At 42.4% G+C, this 20,459-nt stretch overlaps 1 protein-coding gene across 4 annotated transcripts in view; it reads left to right on the top strand.

The window, feature by feature from the left end:
* USP53 (ubiquitin specific peptidase 53) overlaps positions 1–19,715 on the top strand; it is a 56,684-nt gene extending 36,969 nt beyond the window's left edge. For 3 of the 4 annotated variants that reach the window (XM_044680014.1, XM_044680013.1, XM_044680012.1), the window contains 4 exons: positions 1,851–1,927; positions 11,571–11,586; positions 16,525–16,605; positions 17,642–19,715. In XM_044680014.1, coding sequence (XP_044535949.1) covers positions 1,851–1,927; positions 11,571–11,586; positions 16,525–16,605; positions 17,642–18,596 — 1,129 coding nt within the window. In that variant the 3' untranslated portion in view covers positions 18,597–19,715. Of the gene's footprint in view, positions 1–1,850; positions 1,928–11,570; positions 11,587–16,517; positions 16,606–17,641 lie in introns of all 4 variants that reach the window. The other variant, XM_044680011.1, reaches the window with a different exon arrangement.
* The last annotated feature ends 744 nt before the right edge of the window (positions 19,716–20,459 follow it).

Genomic DNA, 20,459 nt, shown 5'->3' with positions numbered 1-20,459 from the left:
CGGTAAGGTCATGAAAGATCTTCCATGTTGGAGCAGCAGTATTTGGTTGCCTTTTTGTTCATTCTGAAGAAGTGCCTGCTGGCAAGTTTACTGTGATAAATGGGTCTTAATAAGGTTTACATGAATTATTCCTTATTTGTTTCAGAAATGTGAACTTTGGGCTCAATTTCTTAGCAATATCTAAGAGCTATGGATTTTTTTCCAAGGTTTTAAACATTATATGTGAACTGGTTTCATAAGTGAGATAATGTGCCTTACTTAGCTCAGCAGTCAGGGATGTCCTTTTGTTCAGACGGCTGTGGTTCCTTTCTCCTCACCTGCCCAGTGGGTCTAATGTTAACAAACATGAGATAACTTGTGGAATTACATGCTTCCTGGCCCTGAAAGCCCTTCAGAAATGTCGTCAGCCCAGCCAGCCAGATGGACAGATGCTGCTGCTGTTTTGGTTAAGGATTGCCTTGATTTCAGCTCTTGATGGGATCCATGATCTCATCACCGTGCTCCCCGGCTCACAGCCTGGCCAGGCGGCACTCCTGTCACTCCTGGACACGTCATGCTAGGGGGCCTTCTTCTCTGGGTCTCCGAGTGGTGAGTTGTCACCGGCGTGGCCCACCAGCCACCCATCCGTTTGTTGGCCCTGATCTTGAGACTTGTTCACTTGCTTTTCTGAGTACATATATGCTCTTCGATACCGGAATCTTCTGGTTCCCTTCCTAGATAAATTAGATTGTCAGTATTGATATGGTACATTACTCATTGTCTATTGGGAAAGAATCTCATTACTGGTACTAGCAATTATGTTAATGTTGAAAGATGGTCATTTTTGCTCCTTCTGCCCCTTCACCCCTCTGCCATCACTCCTGCAGACAGAGAAGGGAGTCTTATAGGACCCAGGGCTCTTGGACATTTTCTTTGTTTCCTTGGTGCCTTGGACAAAGTGCCAGCCTCATTCATAGCCCCAGGAAGTCCTCTGGGCCAGTACCCAATGCCTTTCTGAAGCCACACTCCATAGAACTTATCCTCTGATGGCAAACCCTTGGAGAACCCATGATCACTTGTTGCCGTGACCATAGCTCGAGCAGGCTTCAGGGAGGGGGTTGTGGGGAGAGAGCTTGTTTGGGAACAGCTGAAAGAATGGAGAGGGAAACTTTCTTTAGAAGAATAAGTAGATCTTAACAGACCAAGTGTGTTAGCCGGGCATTTCTCCCTCTTTCAAGAACATTTGCCATCATGTGCTCAGATTTAGTTCAGACGGCTGTGAACAAAATAGGCCACGATTCAAAGGGATCTGGCTGGCACCAGAGTCCAAGTGTTTCTGTATTTGATTCTCTTATGTATGCCAGTGATCCTGCCAGGTGTGGTCTTTTGGTGGTTTGTTGTTTTTGGTTGGTTTTTGTTTTTTATCCTTTTTTGGTGGCGTTAGTTTATAAGAAAAAGATGAGCATTTCTGGTGAAGTTGGGGGACAAAGTCCATGGGCACACCTGCTTTCCAACTGCCATTCTGAGACACTCCACCAACTGCTCTCCATTCAGAGCCTTTAAAGGAATGTCTGGGAGAAGGCTCTTCATAAATTGTAGTTTAGCTTCAGAAATCTTAAAGGAAAACTGACTGTTGAGAGTATAATTGCATAATGTACTTCTGGGAGGGACAAAAATCCACCTCACCCCCGGGCATGGAAAACACTTTAGTTTAAACTTTTTTAAAGATATTTTTGGTAGCAATTTATTTTCCGTATTTTTCAAACATGGTATTGCTGGACTAATTAGATTACAACATCGAAATTTACAAAAAAAGGAATAGGAATAAAATAACTTCTTAATGTGTTTGTGTTATTGTTTGTTTTTTGCAGTAATCAGATTCAGTCAAGTAAAGTGAACATAGACAGTTTGCAGCACACGTCCCGACAGCGCAAAGACCATCTGGAAGGTAGGAATTTCATTTATTAGCAATAAAAATCAGCCATCACATTGCTAGTCATTCTTGAGAGTTACCATGGCTAAGAAGGTCAGGACTTGAAGTCACACTGGGTGAGGAGGCCCCACGTGGCCAGCATTGCAGTTGCCAGGCCCATCTTGACAGCCTTGCCTGCCCACTGTTGGTTCTAGTCTTCAGGGCCAAAGGTCACCTTCTTGCCACAGTGAGTGGAAAGGGAAAAAAAATAAGCATTTATATAGTCCCTACTATGTATCAGATTCTGTGCTAAGCCCTTTTTATAAATATTACCTCATTTGAGTTCTCAAAATACCCTTGCAAGGAAAGTGCTATTATTATCTTCATTTTACAGTTGAGGAAATTGTCCAGATTCATATAGCTAGTAAGTATCTGGGGCCAGATTGGGAAAAAAATCTTCCTTGCTCAAAGCTAGGGCTCTTCACTGTCCCTCTAGCTGCCTTAGAGAGCTAGTAGAGGAGGTGAAATGCAACTTTCAAATAAGATTAGAGCTAGTTAGAGTATAATTTCTTCAGAAGTTTCAGTAGATTATACCTATATGTAAATACACACACTGAATAATTTATTTTGTCTTATTAAAAGTTGGTTTATCTTATTTCCATGACCTATGTTCATGTAGAAGCAAATTCATAGTCTTACGGACACTTTTTCACAATATTTTTGGCTTAGTCTGCAATATTCGGATTGAGAGCAGTATTAAGATTCTGTGCCTAATTGCTGAAACTTCTGAAGTATTAATAAATGTACCTTTGACAATGTCTTTAAAGTCCTATAAAAATTATTGAATTAGTTGGAGAGAGGAATTAACTTACTTTAGAATTAATTATAGCAAGATATTCCTACTTTTTTGCGTAAGAGAAAAAAGCACCCACTCTGTATGATAGAAATCATCATTTCTCAGAACTGTAAGGGAACTTAGAAGCCTCCTAGACAAATATCACAGTCAGAAATGTCACATGATAGAGCAGGAAGAACCCTAATTGGAAATTGGGAGATATAGGGCTGTGGTCCAGGTGCCACAGTTCACTAGATGAGGTGAATCAAGTAATCCCGTTTTTTCCATATATAAAATGAAAGAGTTGACCAGATAGAAAACTCTTCTAGCTCAAGCATTTTGTGAATGCATGTTGATTATCCTTGATGAATATTTATCCTCAGCCAAGATGCTTCTAAGGCTACTCAGGTACTCACTAGAAACCTTAGTCAGGTATTCTGAATTGGGTAATAGGAAAAGGGTGTGTGAGCAAAGGCCCTCATTTCTTACCCACTTCTAGAGTCAAGAGTCAACACAGATTAGGCTTTCTTTGCTTTGAATATCAGGAAGCAACAAACTGGGGTAGTTGCTGACTCCTGTCCTCATGCAGTCAGTCATCTGTTGTCAAAAGAGGTAGTTAAGGACAGAGGAAGCAGATGACTAAAATAGCGGCTTTGAGAAATTGTCTGATCTTCCAGGATTGGCATTTTAGATACTCTTCTTCTCTAGTATCTCAGAGCCCAGAGCATGGCAACCATTACTTGTTCTTCTGTGTGAAGCCAATAAGAGAATAGATAAAAATCTGAGACTCCTCTTTTGACCCCTTTTGTGATCCTTGTGATTTCTTATTGAAAAGTATTGCGGCCTTATTGAAAAGCTTTAAGTTCCTAGCAAACCTGAATTTAAAGGTTTAATACTGTTCCCCTTTGACCAGGAATGCTGCTGCCTGGTATAGCCAAGGCCAAAACCTTAGCAGGGGCAATTCTTCCCTAAGAAAAATACTCCCCAACTTGGCTTTCTGATAAGAACCCAGTCAAAATTCAGCCTTGGCCTTAGTCTATTCTGAAGCCAATGAGAATTTTTGTGTTTTGATATAACATAATTTGTAACTTCTGCGCATCTGCAAAGTTTCAGGGAGGTTCTTTTGTGTGAAATGAATCTCAAAACATATATAATAAATTCCATGCTCCTGGAGCCAGAGCATGATGAAAAGATCTTCCATGTCCTTTACTTCCTTATCAATTAAACTGTCCATATCAGATTATCTGAGATGATAGATAGATCTCGAGATTCTTCAACCCAGGAAGTTGGTTGAAGTAGTATAGTAATATACCATAGTAATAAACTCCATTTCACAAAGGCAAATATTTCTTTGGCTGGTTCAGTTAATTTTTTTTTTTCATACAGATTGTAAGCCCATTTTTTTCCTCCAAAGAGCATCCATTCCTACTCTATTTTTCCCCTCTTTGTTATTTTTCATTCAGAATGAATTTGTGTATTTGTGTAGTCTGTGGGGAAAAAAAAGTTCTTTCTAGGGTTGTAGATGCACTCACACAGCTACATTGTTTTGTTTTCATCAGTTAGTATAATATCAAGAGAACACACTTACATGCAGGAAATTCACTTCCTTTCCCATATTAAGATGTCCCACTAGGTCTTACAAGGCTGATGAAGGTTTCTTTATCAAAGGAAGCAGAAATCAGCACAGCAGCCAGTGAATGTGAACAATAATCACACACTCACTCTCAGGTACAAAGCATTCCCTGTCTCCTAGGAGTAATAAACAAAGTAGGACAAGACTTTTGATGGGCTTAAAAAGTCATTCCCCTTAATGTTTTTCTTTATTAATTTATACTTTAAATACTTCTACAAACTATGAATACAGTTTCTAGCAATTGTGTATTAATATATTAAATCATAATGTGGCAGATCAAAAGTCTTCTGTAACTTTAAATAGATTTTGAGCATTGCCATGGCCAAAATATGGCAGCTAACCCATGTGAACATCTCTGTAGTTAGCAGGGCTGGTTCTTGGGCAAGAACTCCCCCCTGATGTTTCCTGTTAAAATTCTAATAGATGTGGGCAGTTTCTTTGTTAATAAATTGTTTTAATGGACAGCAGATGTAGACTCCATCACTGGGCGCCAGTAGTAGTCTCTTCACTTGGGCTTAGGACCTACTTAGGCTTTCTTTTCCAGCTCACCTCTATAAATATTCCTAGGAAATATCCAGGTATGACTGAAAGTAATTTTTGTTATCAAATTCTAAGCCTCCTGTAATTCTGTCCATCTTTGCCTAGAGAATCATATTTCATAAGTGAGTTTTTCTGCTTTGGGCGTTTCTTTACAGAGTAAGTTTCATGCCTAAACAGCACATGTGAGGTCTTTCAGAAAGTGTTCTTTGTCTTCTACCATCGAAGAAATATTATTCTTCCCATCTAAATAGAGATGCTTTGTCAATATTTGCTGTTGACATAGTTTTCTGTGGCACATACAATAATCTCTTAACTTCTATAACTAGACATTGAGGTTTTCAGAAGGGAGAGCTTTTCCCCAGTAAACTCTCAAGTCTAATAATGCCAGAGTTTGGGACCTTGTTTTTCACTGTGAGAAACAGGAAAGTAGTATGGAAACTTCTACTTTCTCCCCCCAAAATCAAATATTAGTCCATATATATGAGTTGCAGATGTCATTGTCCTTTCTTTAAAACAAAAACAAAACAAAAAACCCTTACCATCAATCAATGCTGTGTATTGGTTCTAAGGCAGAAGAGTGTTAAGGGCTAAGCAATGGGGATTAAGTGAGTTGCCCAGGGTCACACAGCTAGGACCCTGTCTAAGGAAGTGTCTAAGGTTAGATTTGAACCTTCCCATCTTTGGGTCTGGCTCTCAATCCACTGAGCCACCCAGCTGCCCCCTGTCCTTCCTTAAAAGTAAGGAAATTCAGATAAGTCAGACTACAGACTGACATTCTCTACTTTTTGCTCTTCTCTATCATAGCTGTTAAAAACAGCTGTGGTTTTCCCATTTTACAAACATGAATATTTGTAAACCCATAATGTTGACCAGCTTTTTGCTTTTTTAAAGCTAGAAGAGGCTTTAAAAATGTGAGGGGCTTCAGAAATGATTTTCCTATATTTGTAAACCATCCTTTGATATCAGGCTGCAGAAGTATTTTTAGAAGGATAGATAAATCATAAATAGAACATTATGGGCTTATTAGTGATGCCAGGTACTGAGCCAAGCAACAGCAATGTGAAAACAAGCAAGCAAAACAGGTCCTGCCCTACAGGAACTGCCACTTTGATAGGGGAAGACAATACATAAAAAGGGGCTAGAGGTGGCCAGAAGGAGGTTCCTCACTCTGGGTGGGAGGTTATTAAGGAGAAAAAAGATATCTAGAGAGTGGAGATGGGAGGGAAGCAGTACCTGGCTCAGTGGGCCTTCCTGAAGTCGTGGTCATAGAAAAGCTAGCGCTTAGGATGGAGGAGCTTAAAGAAATTATAATTATTGCATAACTATGACTTGTAGCTTTGAATTTCCATTATTCTTTTCTTTAAAAATTGCTTTCAGGGGCAGCTAGGTGGCTCAGTGGATAGAAAGTCAGGCCTGGAGACAGGAGGTTCTGGGTTCAAATGTGACCTTTGACAATCCTTCCTAACTGGGTGACCCTAGGCAAGTCACATTGCCTAGCCCTTACCACTCTATTGCCTTAAAACCAATACACTGTATTGATTCTACTATTAATTTTAAGGCAGAAGGTAAGGGTTGTTTTTTTTTTTTAATTTAATGGGTCTGGGTTTTTTTTTTCCTCCTTTATGTTCTAGCTATTTTGCTCATTTGAAATGCTCTATTATAGAATTTGCTGATTGAAAATGTTATGATACTAATAAAAAATGATGATGTTACATATAAGACCTCTATGGCTCCTTCCAGCCCTAATCTTCTGTGACTTTTTCAGATAACTCCATTTTGATTAAGTAGATTCTTTTAGCATTGTAACTGTGTGTCCTTCCTACAGTCTAAGTTCTTTAGCTTAGCATTCAAGCCAGAACCTAAGCTATTTTGCCCAGTGTTTTTCCTATTGCTTTTCTAAATGGACCCTCAGGTCTAGCTAAAGTTCCTTCCAGGTTTAAATCTGTTTTCCCTCTTTGTTTTTCTTGCATTAAGCTTTACTGAAGCTGAAGGCCCAGCTCAAGTTCTCAATCTTCCCTGACCACTCTTTATCCCTCCTGGGACTTTTAGGTTATTTGCACTGAAATTAGGGCTACTTACTACCACATTTAGAATAAGGGCTTTGTGTGAGTTTTGGAGTTTGAAAACAAGACTTAATCAGTTTGCTTCCCCATTTTTATTCCCACATTTGGTGGCCAGTGCTTCCTGATGAGTAATTATATGGTAACCCAGCATCTGTGCTGGAGATGGGGAAAGGAGTGCCCAATAAAAAGGATTTCTTAGATGATATTCATAATAGCCAGCTAGGGGGCAGGATGAGGGTGAGAACTAGAGGATGCTACAGTCTTCCCACACAGCTTTCACCTGGGGATGATGATGCCTCAGCTCTTCCAGCCAGATCTCTGCCCCATTTCTGATTCTTGTGTGTTCAACAGACTTCTGCCTTTTTGGAGGGTCTGGGGTGGTGTTTGGGGGGAATGCAGTGTGCTTTTCTGTTACTATTGCTTCTAAATCTATACTTTGCTTTTCTGTTACTATTGCTTCTAAATCTATACTTTGATATCTTTGAGCTCAGTGATTGACTGAAGGCACCAGAATTTGGGATTGCAGTAGTTCTTGATTTATTCAAGGGGAATGTATTGACTCATAGATGCTACAAGAACTATGGCCCTTCCTCTCTGATCTCCTGTTGGCTATAATGAATATCCTGTAATAAATCTCTTTGGGACATGTGAGTCTCATTGAGACCACCTCAACATGTCCAAAATATATTCTTTATCATCGTGGGCTTGTCTGGGATCCTGTCCAAGGATGGTGGTAGTTGTAACACAGAAGGGTTAAAGAAATGACATTTATCACCAGCAGGCTACTCACAGTCTTTATTCCATCATGCTCTCCTTCAACAAGCTTCAAGCTTCTACTCTCTACCAAGGTAGCTCATTAAGGGAATCAAATGGTCAACAAAAATAATTTTGACTAGAGCCTGGTATCTGGAGCCAGGGAGGAGATTTCTCTCTGCCTTCACATCATTATCCTCAAGGTTATGCTGTTCTCTCCAACTGTACCCTCTTCCTGACATCTTCAGGAGGAGAGGAGAGAGAGTTTGGGGGGATTTAACCCCTTGGTCCTCCACAGTACCCTGTCCTCAGACCCACCCCTTTTCCAAACTTCTCTACTTTTGCCAAAGGACCCATCATCCCTGGAATGTCCCAGGTTTATAACTCTGGTAAATCATCCTCAAATCCTCCCTCTTAAACCACATATCTAGTCAGGGGCCGGAACTTGTCATTTCTACTGTCAAAAACATATCTTTTGTCCTCCCTCTCTGCTCACACAGCCACTGTCACTTTTGTTCAGGCCTAGACTATTACAACAACCTCCAATCTGGGCTCCTTGCCTCAAGTCCTTCCCCATTTCAGTCTGTTCTCCACATTGCTATCAGTGTGATTATCCTTAGGCCTAGATCCAACCTTGTGACTCTTTCTCGGGAAATTCAAATGGATCCCCACTGCATCTAGGCTAGAAGAAGATCTTCTCTTTAACTCTTCAAAGCCTTTCCCACCCTGACCCTGGCCTACCTTTCCAGCCTCATCTTTCATTATTCTGTCTTGCTTTCTTTGATCTAGTCACACTGGCCTCATACATGACACAGCCTTGTCAGGAAGGAACTGCCTAGTGCAAACATGAAGCCTTTCCTGACACCCCAGCTTCTAGTTTTTTTTGTTTTTTTTTTGTTTTTTTTTTTATCCTGGGACTCCATTCTAGGAGCATAGGGCCACAACCAGTAGGCAATGGGACACACAGTCGCTCAGGGTCACCCAGCTGGGAAGTGTCTGAGCCCAGACTTGAACCTAGGACCTTTCGTCTCTAGGCCTGGCTCTCAATCCACTGAGCTAGCCCAGCTGCCCCTACTTTAGGTTGCAGTTTCTTTAGCAGATGTAGTTTTTACAGGGTGGGGTTGCTAGCCCCACGCCCAACCCTCCTCTTTTTTCATCCGGGCTAGGGACCGTCCTTGGCCCAGGAGTGGTAAGGGTGGGCAGTAGGGGTCAAGTGACTTGCCCAAGGTCACACAGCTGGAAGTGTCCGAGGCCGGACTTGAACCTAGGACCTCCAGTCTCTAGGCCTGGCTCTCAATCCACTGAGCTAGCCAGCTGCCCCCCAACTTCTAGTGGCCTCCCTCTATCACTGCTCTGTCTGTCTTCTTTTCCTATGTGTTCTGCACCTCTGTCTATGTTTCATTCTTTGTATTGGGATTTCCTAATGCCTAGCACTGTCTAGCACATAGCAGGCTCTTACATGCTGGTTGGATTGCTTTCAGAAGTTTAAACACAAAAGAAAACCACTAGCAATTAAAGCTAGTTCAGTAGATTGTGGAATAGTGTTCATATATATATATATATATATATATATATATATATATATATATACACACGTGAATTTGTCTAGGGATTTATGCCTCTGCCTTGCCTAGCCAGAACCAGTAGGGCCAACATGCCTGTGCTCTGTAAGCTTAAAAATTAATATACAACATCTCCAAGTATTATATTTTACAAGATTTATTAATAATAACTTGAAGTAAAAGAAAATAAAAGGCTAGAGTAAAGAGGGAACTAACCCAGCTGCAGTTGAGAGAGAAGAGAATATGTGGGCAGGGTTACAGCAAATTTATTTACAATACATAAGGACACTATGTGGATGAAGGGAAAAGGATTCTGGGAGATGAAGTCCAAGGGTTCAAGATTTCTAATTGCACAGCTCCTTTCCTGAATTCCCCATAGGTACCCTGAGGAGGGACCTGGGAACTGAGACTCCAGCAGATAGAGAAAGGCATGTTTCTGTTAGACATGCATTTGGCACCCTCTGGGCCCCAGGGACTGTGCTCAGTGCTAGTAACAGAGCAGTGGGTAAGTGTGCAAGTGCACGAATGGACAGCAACTGATAGCAATTCATTTCCACACAATGAGAAGTTAGAACATTGAAGGGAAAAGTCTGTCTCTATTAGATACTTAATAAGAAAAGGAAGGATGTCCAGAGAAGCAGATAGTGTGAGGAGGCACTCCAGGGGCTTCTGTACTTCTGGCTCTGTGGGAGTCACATCATGTCTTGGAATGGTGCTTGTGTCTGCACATCTTTGGAGGGTACAAGTTAGCCATACATTTGAAAGATAATCTTGATGGACATTACTGTTAGCTCCTGAGATGTGAGCTAGAGGCAGCATTCACAGCTCTGGGATAGGGGTCAGGAGGCCTGGATTCTTGGGGTCTCACACTGGCATGGCCATCAGCTCAGCCTGTGGCTTTAACTTGGGCCATTTCCCCTGGCCTGGACTTCCTTTGCCTTTTTTGGAAAATGGAAATCACACCTTCCCTGCCAGCTTCAGTGTAGCTTTTGACCCTGAAATGCAATAGGGGATGTGAAAAAGCATAAATGCAGTTAGTTAGAAGGCATAGATGGAGCACTGGGCTTGGAATCAGGAAGACCTGGGTTCATACTCAGCCTCAGATGCTTACTCATTGTATGACCTTAGTCTAGTCACTTACCTGCTGCCTCAGTTTCCTCAAATGTAAAATGGGGATAACAGTAGCCTCTACTTCTCAAGTTGGTTATGAAGATCAAATGAGGTAACACATAGTAAGTGTAAATGCTAGCAGTGACAGAGTACCAGCTTTGGATGGGCTAGATGGTACCAGAGTCCTCTTTAGACTGCACAAAATGACCTTTGAACTCCCAGCTCATAAACTCTGGACTTCTGTCTTCTCAGTCTCAGTGTCCTGAGTAAATATAAAGCTCTGAAATTGTTCTCCGCCTGCAACAGTGTTGGCAAAGAAGATGGGGGTTGGCTTGGAAAAAGAATGTGTTTTACTCTAGTGAAAGGCCTTGAAATCTTTCCATCTGAGGCTGGGCTGGAAGGATCTAGCATGTTCCTTTAGCATTGAGAAGAACACACAAGCTGTCTTCAGGTATTTGTAGGACCTTTGCCCAAGAAGAGAGATTAGAATTGTTCTGCTGCCCTAGAAAATAGAGCCAACAGGTGTTTGCCGAAGTGCCAAAGAAACTTGCAACACTTGATGTCAGGAGAGAAAACACTAACTCTTTGCTAGCCACAAGAGCCCTCCCAAGAGGAACAGGCAGCCCAACTAAGCCTCAGACCTCTCTTTAGTGCAGCAGCCTGAATTGCCATTTGGTGGTCTGTAGTGGGGCTGGTAGGGTGGCACCAGGGAGAGACAAGGCAAGAGTCAGTGGGGACTCAGGTTGGTGAACTTCAGTGACTGAGAGAATGGCGGATCCCACATTGGCAAAATCATCATAAAGAGGACTTCCTAGTGGAGGTCATATTTGAGATGAGCTTTAAGGAGGGGAAGGAACACAACAAGACAAGCTCAAATCTATGAAATGGGCAGTGAGTGGAGGGAGAGGTCTGGCCAAGCTACAGAAAGGGATGGCGGGGAGGATGGAAAAGGCTAGGCAGGCTGATGGGTGGTGTGCCCTATGCCATAAGGGCCACATTTGCATTTTACTTCGGAAGTAGCAAATGGCAAGCCATGGCAAGTTTTCAAGCAGAGAAATCTCCAGCCCAGCACTGTGCGCCAGGATGATGGGAAAGCTATGGAAAGTACCATAAAGGATGAGTTTGAGGGGAAAGGCCATGGAGAATCTGGGGTAGAGCTGGAGTGAGTGGGCCTAGTGGGAAGGGGCTAATGAAGAATTGTACTATTTTCTTTTAAAAAATGTATTCAAGGTGGCTCAGTAGATTGAGAGCTAGGCTTAGAGATAGGAGGTCCTGGATTCAAATCTGGCCTCAGATACTTCCTAGCTGTGTGACCCTGGGCAGGTCACTTAGCCTTCATTGCCTAGCCCTCACCACTCTTCTATTTTGGAACCAATACACAATATTGATTCTAAGATGGAAGGTAAGGGGTTAAAAATAAATAAATGAATAAATAAAAATGTATTCTAGACTTAGTAGCTTAAAAAATAAACAAATATATAAATAAAAATAATAATTCCTGTCTAATTTCCCTAGTGACTTTCTTCTTTTTAAATTTTTATTTATTTATTTAAACCTTTACTTTCTGTCCTAGGAACAAATTCAAGACAGAAGGGTAAGAGCTAGGCAAACAAAGTTGGGTACTTGCATGGGGTCATACAACTAGGAAGTGTCTGAGGTTAGATTTGAATCCAGGTCCTCTTAACTCCAGCCTGATGCACCATCCACTGAACCATCTAGCTGCCTTCCCTCAACCCCCCAGTAGCTTTTAAAAAATTTTAAAAGGCAGCCTATTTGAAGATAGACTTGGAGATTTTGCTGTGAAACCTAAATTTTACCCCAAAATATTGTGTCATTTAAAGAAGTAATACACTTTTTGGTTTTTAAGTTGTGCTTGAGTCAATTTTTTTTATTTACCTGGCCAGTTCTTAGGTGTCCGCCTGAGAAAAGAAGCTCTCCACATGGTTTTGAGAGGCCTTTCATTTGTTGAGTTTTACATTGTAGCTTTTAAAATACTCCATCTCCTCGATTCTCATTTTGAAAACTGGCGACCTTGGTCAGAAATAGAAGTAATGATTTTAGCTCTGGACTTTTCTTGAGTAGTATGTATGTCTTTTGAAATTATTTTTGTTCACTTTTACAGGATTATTGTAAACTACTTTTTTTAAACCCTTACCTTCTGTCTTAGAATCAATACTGGGTATTTGGTTCCAAGGCAGAAGAGCAGTAAGGGCTGGGCAATGGGGTTTACATGACTTGCCCAGGGTCACCTTGCCAGGAAGAGTCCACCTAGCTGCCCCTGGTCATTGTAAATTTTTGCCTAAAAAGTCTATGTAATAAAAAAGGTTGCAGAAATACATTACTTGTGGCCATTGTGCCTCATTATACCTACATTTTGTTCCTAGCACAGCTGGCTATTCAGATAACTTTCATGCTCCAGAGTATGTTCAGATTGACTTTTTCCTCATGGATGCCAAATCAGATTTTTCCTTACTTTATTATTCCAGCTTGGCATACTCTGGTGATTTGCTGTATGGGGTGTAAAATCTGCCATCTTTAGCTTTGCCCAGCACCCAGAGGCAAAATTCCCAGTAAAAAGCTCCGGTCTGTGTTTTAACCATGCATGGATATCTGTGTCAGCAGAAGAGGAAAACAACACATCTATTTTTAAGTGTTGGAATCCTGAAGGCCAACCTGTTGGTAGGGAGCCCCCAGACCATGGATATTTATGAGGTTCTGCTGCCTCCTGCTGCCTGTTCTTAGTTCAGATCTCCTGGGCAGTGCACTCTCCTTGGGAAGATTACTGTGGGTTTGTGTCTTGTGTTTTATTGCTGGTGACTTGTACAAACACAGAGATAAACTAAGTTTATCTGAATTTAACAAGCTCAGATTACATGTTTCCCACTTTATATGGAAGCTTAAGATTTAGTGTCAAAAATGGGAAAATAAACAAGCTCTTTCTGCTTCTCAGATTGTGAGTTGATTCACCATGATTAATTGGCAGTCATTAAGTCTGCTGGCAAGAGATTGTGAAATGTTGTTTCATACTCTCACCAGTTTATGGATTCAAGTAGTACTGACTAGGAAATACAAACCTTCAGTGTGAGGAACAATGTGTTCTTGGTGAGGAGGATTCTCGACTTGGATCTAAAGGAAAAAAAAAAGGTTACTTATTGACTCAGAAGTCCTAGAAAGGAGTTTAAAGTATATAAAGAAAAATCAGGATCTCCCTGGCCCCTTGGCATGCTCCCAGAATTAGCCTGTACCATATGTGCATTTTCTGTAATATCTTGGTGGTGAAATGAGTGCAGTCACTTAACAGATTTTTACCAGCAGGGGCCTGATGGTCCTGCTGAGGCTTGGGAGAACGGTCATTCTCTCAACATTATCCTCTCAGTTTTATGTACATCCTGGTGGTACTTGTTGAGATGCAGAGCTAACATCAGTGGTAACGGTAGTCCCTACTTTTTTCTTGGTCTAAGAGTTTTAACGATTATGTTCTTTAGTCATGGTGTCTTGTAGTAACCACTCAAAGCTCATGGGATTGGAGGAATATTGCTGTGTCTCTCTTGGTTTAGCTTACCTTGGCTGGCTGTCATTAGAGCCCAAGGAATGACAGCATGAGTAAAGGCACCTATTCCCATCCTGCCCATCCCCATTGAAATGTTTCTTTGGATCTTAGATTGTTATTCTGAGATGTTCCCTTTTAACTGAAGTAAAAGAGCACTGGCTCTGCACAGTGTCTGAGCCTTGTTTCCTCCTCTTTAAAATGAGGGGGTGTAGCTAACTATCCTCTGAGGCCCCTTTGAGCTCCAGATGTAGGCCATGTGATTCTGAGATGCCTGTGGAGGTCACTGACTATTTGCTTCTGCCATAGAAACCCTCACCAGAATGAATGGACTCAGTGGCATGGCCTCTGAAACACTGCTCAAGAAAAGGAATAATTTTGTTTTTATGGAATGGATCTTTCTAAACTGGTCCTTTTGTTTTATTTTATTTTATACCCTTACCTTCTGCCTTAGAACCAATACTATGTGCAGCATTTGCTTGTGTAGTCTTACAGGCCCCAGTCAAGAATTGGAAAACTGCTTGTGCTGCCCTTCCTTGCTGGGGTTGAGGACTGGGCATGTGGGGAGGTGCTACAGACTTGCCACTTTTGGTTTTGTTTTTTCGAGTTTTCATTTTAAGAGATGGGTTGCCAAGGAGAGGAGAGGGAGAGTGCATCCATTCCAAAAGAAATGTAGCGGAAAACAAAAGGCAGCAGTTTCTCAAAATTGTGGCAGTGTTTGGAGGGTGCTTCATCCACCAGAAGCTTGTCAGCAGTTTGGAATCTGGAGCTTTAACTCAGGGATCTCTCCTTGTGGCCTAACAGATTGGGATTCTCTGGATAGTGCTCTTTCTGTCAGAAAAAGACTCTCTGAGCCCAGCTGGGACCCAACTGAGTCACCTTAGAGAGATGCCATTATCTCAAGAGCCTAAGTAAAAACCTGACCGCAGATTCCCAGGCTGCACTACCAGGTGACCCTGAGCAAGTCCCTTTGGTGGTCAGGCCTCCATTTCTCCTCCTGTAAATTGTCTCTAAGGTTCTTTCCAGCCATAAATCAAATATACAAGATTCTTTCACTACAGTTCATTAACTTCCTCCGGTGTGCCAAGTATCCAAAGAGATAGAAGTGGAATTGGCCTGCATGGGTGAGGGAATCACGACTAGAACTGGGGAATTCCACAGGGAATCAGGACACTGAGGAGTAAATATGAGGCACAAACAAAGAACAGAGTAGTGAGGGGAAGAGGAAGGTACAGCAAGGTAGGAGTAGTCTGGAAAGGATGCTTAGAGCCCTTAGGGGAGCTTGGGGGCCAGGCAGGCTGGGCAGAGGACCAAGGAGACAGAGTTGTTGGTACTGTTTCCCAGGTAGATCACCACTTAGCCTAGGCAAGCTTAAAATGTCAGTATCGGTGGCTCTAAAATCATTTCATTTCTGGAAACTTGCCATAGCTGTTGAAGTGGTAACCTGTCAAAAGGCAATTTTGTTACTCTGAACATTAATGCTACGTGTGGTCACTTTGAGAATCAATGGCATAAAGCACAACTTTGGCTAGTGCCCCCTAGGTGTGTCCTCAGGTACTCGTCTATCTCCTGTCATCTGAAAAACAGGTTCTTGTCAGGCTGGAGAATTGGACTGGAGAAATGAAATTCGGGAGGAATCAAAGTCTGTCAGCTTCTTGAGCATGTGATTTGGGGTGAGCACTTGCGGGGTTGTTATGGGCCCCATTAAGAGGGGCAGAGCTTACAGGAGTGGAAAGGGGTTAATGCACTGTGGCCAGCCCTCATCAGAGCTCATCTGAGGATTGTGTTTCAGTTCTGGCATTGAGAAGAGGGGTGGGCATCCTCCATGAGAATAACTTGAAAGAACTGGACAAATGGGATAGGGGAATGGGACATGCTAGAGAAGGTGGCAGGCCTCTTGAGGTTGGCCTCAGAGCAGAACCCAGTTTGGAAGCTGCAAAGAGGCCAGTATAAGCTGGAGATCAGGATCAATGAACATAGTAGGAGCTGGGTCTAAGTGGGATGGGCTGCCTTGAACGGGGGGGAGGTCCCTTCTCTTTGGACATCTTGGAACTGGAGCAGCTGAAGTACCATTCGTTTTTGTCAACCAAGTGTGGTAGTTGGGATTCCTTTGGTGTGTGCTGCCAGGCCTCCTTCCTACTCTTTGGATTTAGATACAGGTAAGGAAGGCCAGGCTAGAGACTCCAGAGAAAACGGGAGGGGTGGGGGCTGGGGATGGGGGAGGATGGTAGTTGTGGGGACTAGCTGACGTTTGTAAAGCACGTTACAGATTTAGAAAACATTTCATATAGATTTCACTTGAGTCTCCTTGAGGAAATGCTACAGATGATCCTGGTTTTACAGCTGAGAAAACTGAGGTATGGAAAATCTCTGTGATCATACTGGTGGCCAAATACAGCTTCAGATCTCAGGCTGTCCTTGCCTGACCCACACATGCAGCCTCCCAATGGGTAAATGAGGTCCTGCAATGTCTGTGGAGGCTCCAATGTTTTCTCTCTTAGAAAAAAACTTAGAAGAGAAAAAAAGGGAATAATTTCTGTGAAATAATTTTTAACATTTAGTGGGGTTTTCTTTTTGTTTTAGATTTGAGAGAGAACATCAGGATTGCAGAAGTGGCTGGTGATTTCCACCCAGATTTGCATCTACAAGTAGATAATCCTATCATGAAGAGGTAATGGCAGAAATAAATCCAAAGTGATGGCATTGTTGAAATTCCTTTCCCTTATCTTGCAGTAAATGCACTTGTTCATAAATACCTTTATTATTCCCCAATAGTAGACAGCTGTGCAGTGTTATAATCCCCACCTTTTGGTGGGACGACATTGCTTTTTTTAAGTTTCTTTGCAGTATCTCCAGCCCCCAGCACAGTGTCTGGCACATAGTAGATGTGTATTGAGCATATATAGAGTCACCTTTGCCTTTGATGGTTTTAGGGTTGTTTTGTCTAAAACAGTGATGGGCCAGATGCAGCCCCCTGAAAATGTTCTATCCTGCTTCGAGACATTATTCCTAATCTGACGAATACAACGAGTAGGATACAATACGATGAAACTTTGAAAGAATTGCCTTAGAAGCAGACTGATAGATGAGCATTTCCTTTCCTTTGGCCCCCTCTTTAAAAAGTTTGCCCATCACTGGTCTAAAACACTGGATTTCTTATTTAGTTTTAAGCCCCTGGCATTGTAGTATCAACAGCTGAAGATGTATTATTTCCTCATGGTAGAGGATGCCCCTTCCCACGCAGGTCCTTCTCTGTAGCCAGGGCACTGACAGATTACATGAATTGCTCTGCCACAGCCAGGATGAGTGAGAAGACCTTGAACTCAGGACTTCTGTGAGGCCAGCACTGTAGCCAATTCCAGGCCTGGTGCTACCTTGCTGTCCCTGAAATAGTTGGTTTTCATTGATTATTACATTTCTGTCAGCTAGTTTTGTTAATGGAAAATTGTTGTCGCTGTGATCCTCGTCTGTAAAGTTGAGAGGGCCAGAATGAACTCTAAGGTAATTAATTCCCTTCCAGCTCTTAGACTCCTTTTTTGGACTCGGGTAAAAAAACATTCAGAAATACCATGAATTGTATCTTATTATAGTTCTAATATGTCTGTTAGAAAATCAAGACATGTGGATTACAAGTCAAAAATCCTAGTTAAGTGCATCCAAAAATGGTTTTTCCTACATGTGTTAACATTTCCTCCTTTACTTTTTAGATCTCATGTGCATGATACCAATGAGAAGTTGTTGTCATCGAACCCACAGGTCTTCAAGGACCATGACAGAAGAGAGCACGTCCCACAACCTAATGAAAAGCAGCTTGAAAATTCAAATGAATGCCATTTTTCTGAAAGGCTTAATTCAGAAAAGCCTGAAAAAAATGGTCCATCTTTGCTTAGTGCTAAGGGATCAGTCCCTTTTCACATTCCTGTTAATTCTGCCTCAGCAAAATTGACTGATAGTAATGAGAGACTCCCCTCATCCCAACTGTTGTCAATACACATGAAAGCAGTTGAGTCCCAGCCAGGGCTCAGCTCCTTTGCCCAGTCAAGTCTTGGGGAACCATGCAGCTCCGGTAAGCACTGTGTGCAACCTTTCAGCCCCTCCGATAATTGTGAGGTGCTAGAACCTGCTGCCTGCCAGAGTCTGCCGCCTCCTTTGCCTCCAAAGAAGTACGCTAAATCCATGGCAGGGTCACGGTCAGAGAAGAAGGAATCTGGCCCTGATCTGGAACTGTCAGGGAGGGGAAAAGCTAAGCCTCAGAGTCTCCAAAAGCCTGCGATCAGTGCCCCATCCCAGACCGGGACAGAAACAAGACTGAAGGAATCAGGACAAGGGAAAGAACTAGCTGAGTGCAAACCCAGGACCCGATCTAGCCCGTCCCCCGACTTCCCGGCCCCACTGGATATGGGGGTAGCAGTGGTTAGCAAAGGCATTCCCCAGACAGAACCGTGGCCTACCGTGCCACCACCACAAGGGACAGTTTCTCTGACCACCTACTTTTCTGTTGACAACTGTATGACTGATACGTACAGGTTGAAGTACCGCCAGAGACCCAAGCTAAATTTTTCTGAGAGCAGCAGCTTACCTGGCAGCAATAAGCCTCAATCCCAAACTGAAGTGAGGCTGAAAGCAGTGTTCCATGAAGATCTACAGCCAGCCAATGTATAGTTCTAGCCTGCTGCGGGAGGGAAACTCCCAGGGAAACTCTTCTGAGGCCTGTCAGCAGGCAGGCACTTCTTAGTCAGGCCACTCATTCAGGAGAAATAGGAACTGACCACAGTCATTGGGTGAGATTGGGGGGCACAGAGATAGGAGTAGAAGCTGGCAAATCTTGGCATTCAGTGTCCAGTGATCCCAGTCCCCTGTATCTGTTCCCCTGTGGATGTTGGCCATGTCCACAGCATTCTAACTCTTCCTGAGTCGGGGAGGGACCCTCTGGGCCCCAACAGCAAGCAGGCCTGGGAAGCTGCTGCTGCAGAAGCCAACCCTCGGGGTAGTTAGCTAAATATGTATGCACCTCACCAGCAGTTCCATATATCAATGCCCCCACCTGTGGTGGTGTCTGAAGCGTGGTGAGGGAGTCAGAGCAGTATTTGCTTATGAAGAAGCACTTTTTCATGGGTAAACAGTCAGAGGTTTCACCCATAGTCTCGGTTTTTTTTTTGACTTCTGTGATAGTCCACTACCTATGATACCTTCAAGTGTCTTAAATAGATTACGTGTACATTTTATTCTTTTCTGGCGTTTGGAGACAGGAGGGAAGCCTTAATTGTGAGTGAGGTTGACAAATTCTCAGTCAGAAATAGAAGGGAAGTAATCTCTCCGGGAACTTCAATTTTTGCATTTCATTGAAAATCCATATTCAGAATGCCTCTTCAGCGGCATAACTACAGAGAGCCAATGAGTTTGTATGCCATGAATGTTACTTCAGTCACGTAAGCTAAAAATATTAAAAGATTAGCTGTCTAGCAGCATTTGTCTCTAATGTTATGTGAAGCCAGAAGGTGTTGTGTTGTTTGGTTTTGAATTTTGGGAGCTGATAACCAATGCTAGACACCAGATCCTTACTGCAAGTCACCAATGATTACTTTCCATGGTTGCCTGAATCTTTTGCAATAGCTAGACTAAAAATGGCCCCAGATTGTAAACTAAACTTCATTTAGAGATTGTCAACCCAGTGAATTTTTTTCTGTGCCTGTTCTTAAAATCAGAAAACCCCTCCATTTCCTTCATTTCTACTCTCAAATGGTCACTTGGAATTCAATGTTAATAAAATGTTATTGTGAAGCCTTTTTTTAGTTTATGCAAACACTCTAAAAATCTTTCCTTTCCAGCTATCCTCTGTGTAAGAGCCCGTTTTCCAGGAGACAGAATGGTCTGGAGTCTTTAAAAAGTCCAATTCCTTTGCACTGTAAGCCAGTGGCCTTCTTGTGAGGTAGAAGGGAGCTTTGTTATAGTAACTATGATAAAATAGAACCCTACAGACTCTAAGCAGGGATATTCCTGATTTTGTCTGCAGGGGGTTTCAAAATTTTATATTATCAGATATATAGGTCTGTTCTTGTAACCATTCCCCAATTCTGAATGCAGCTGGTCACCATGACCGGCTGCTTGCTTTCTCTCTCCACTCTGGGATTGAGAAGTTTGTCAGAATGTCTTAAAAAAGGCAAAAGAACCCGAGCTAGATGAGATTTAGAGAACCAAAGATGAAACAGCATATCCTCCCTAGTAGCTGATCACCAATACTTCTGCTTCCTGCCCTTCCTTGGATCGAGTATGTGGCCAGGGTCAGTTCCTTGGCTGATAAGAAGCAGCATCTCCCATCCTACTTTAAAAAACAACTAATTACTTATCCAAAAGGTGTGCAAATTACTGAAATAAGAGATCGCCATTAACCTAAGTTCTTATGTGAGATTTAATAGCTTTAAATTTTGCAAAGTTCTTCTCTTAATGATGTGATCAATTCCACGTGCATCCAAAATGATGGGATTTGAGGATATTCTGAAATATGGGATAACAAATTGCTGTGTT

This window comes from Gracilinanus agilis, chromosome 6 (assembly GCF_016433145.1).
Source record: "Gracilinanus agilis isolate LMUSP501 chromosome 6, AgileGrace, whole genome shotgun sequence".
Taxonomy (NCBI): domain Eukaryota; kingdom Metazoa; phylum Chordata; class Mammalia; order Didelphimorphia; family Didelphidae; genus Gracilinanus; species Gracilinanus agilis.
The sequence above is the reverse complement of the archived record's forward strand: the minus strand, read 5'-3'. Positions and strand labels throughout refer to the sequence as shown.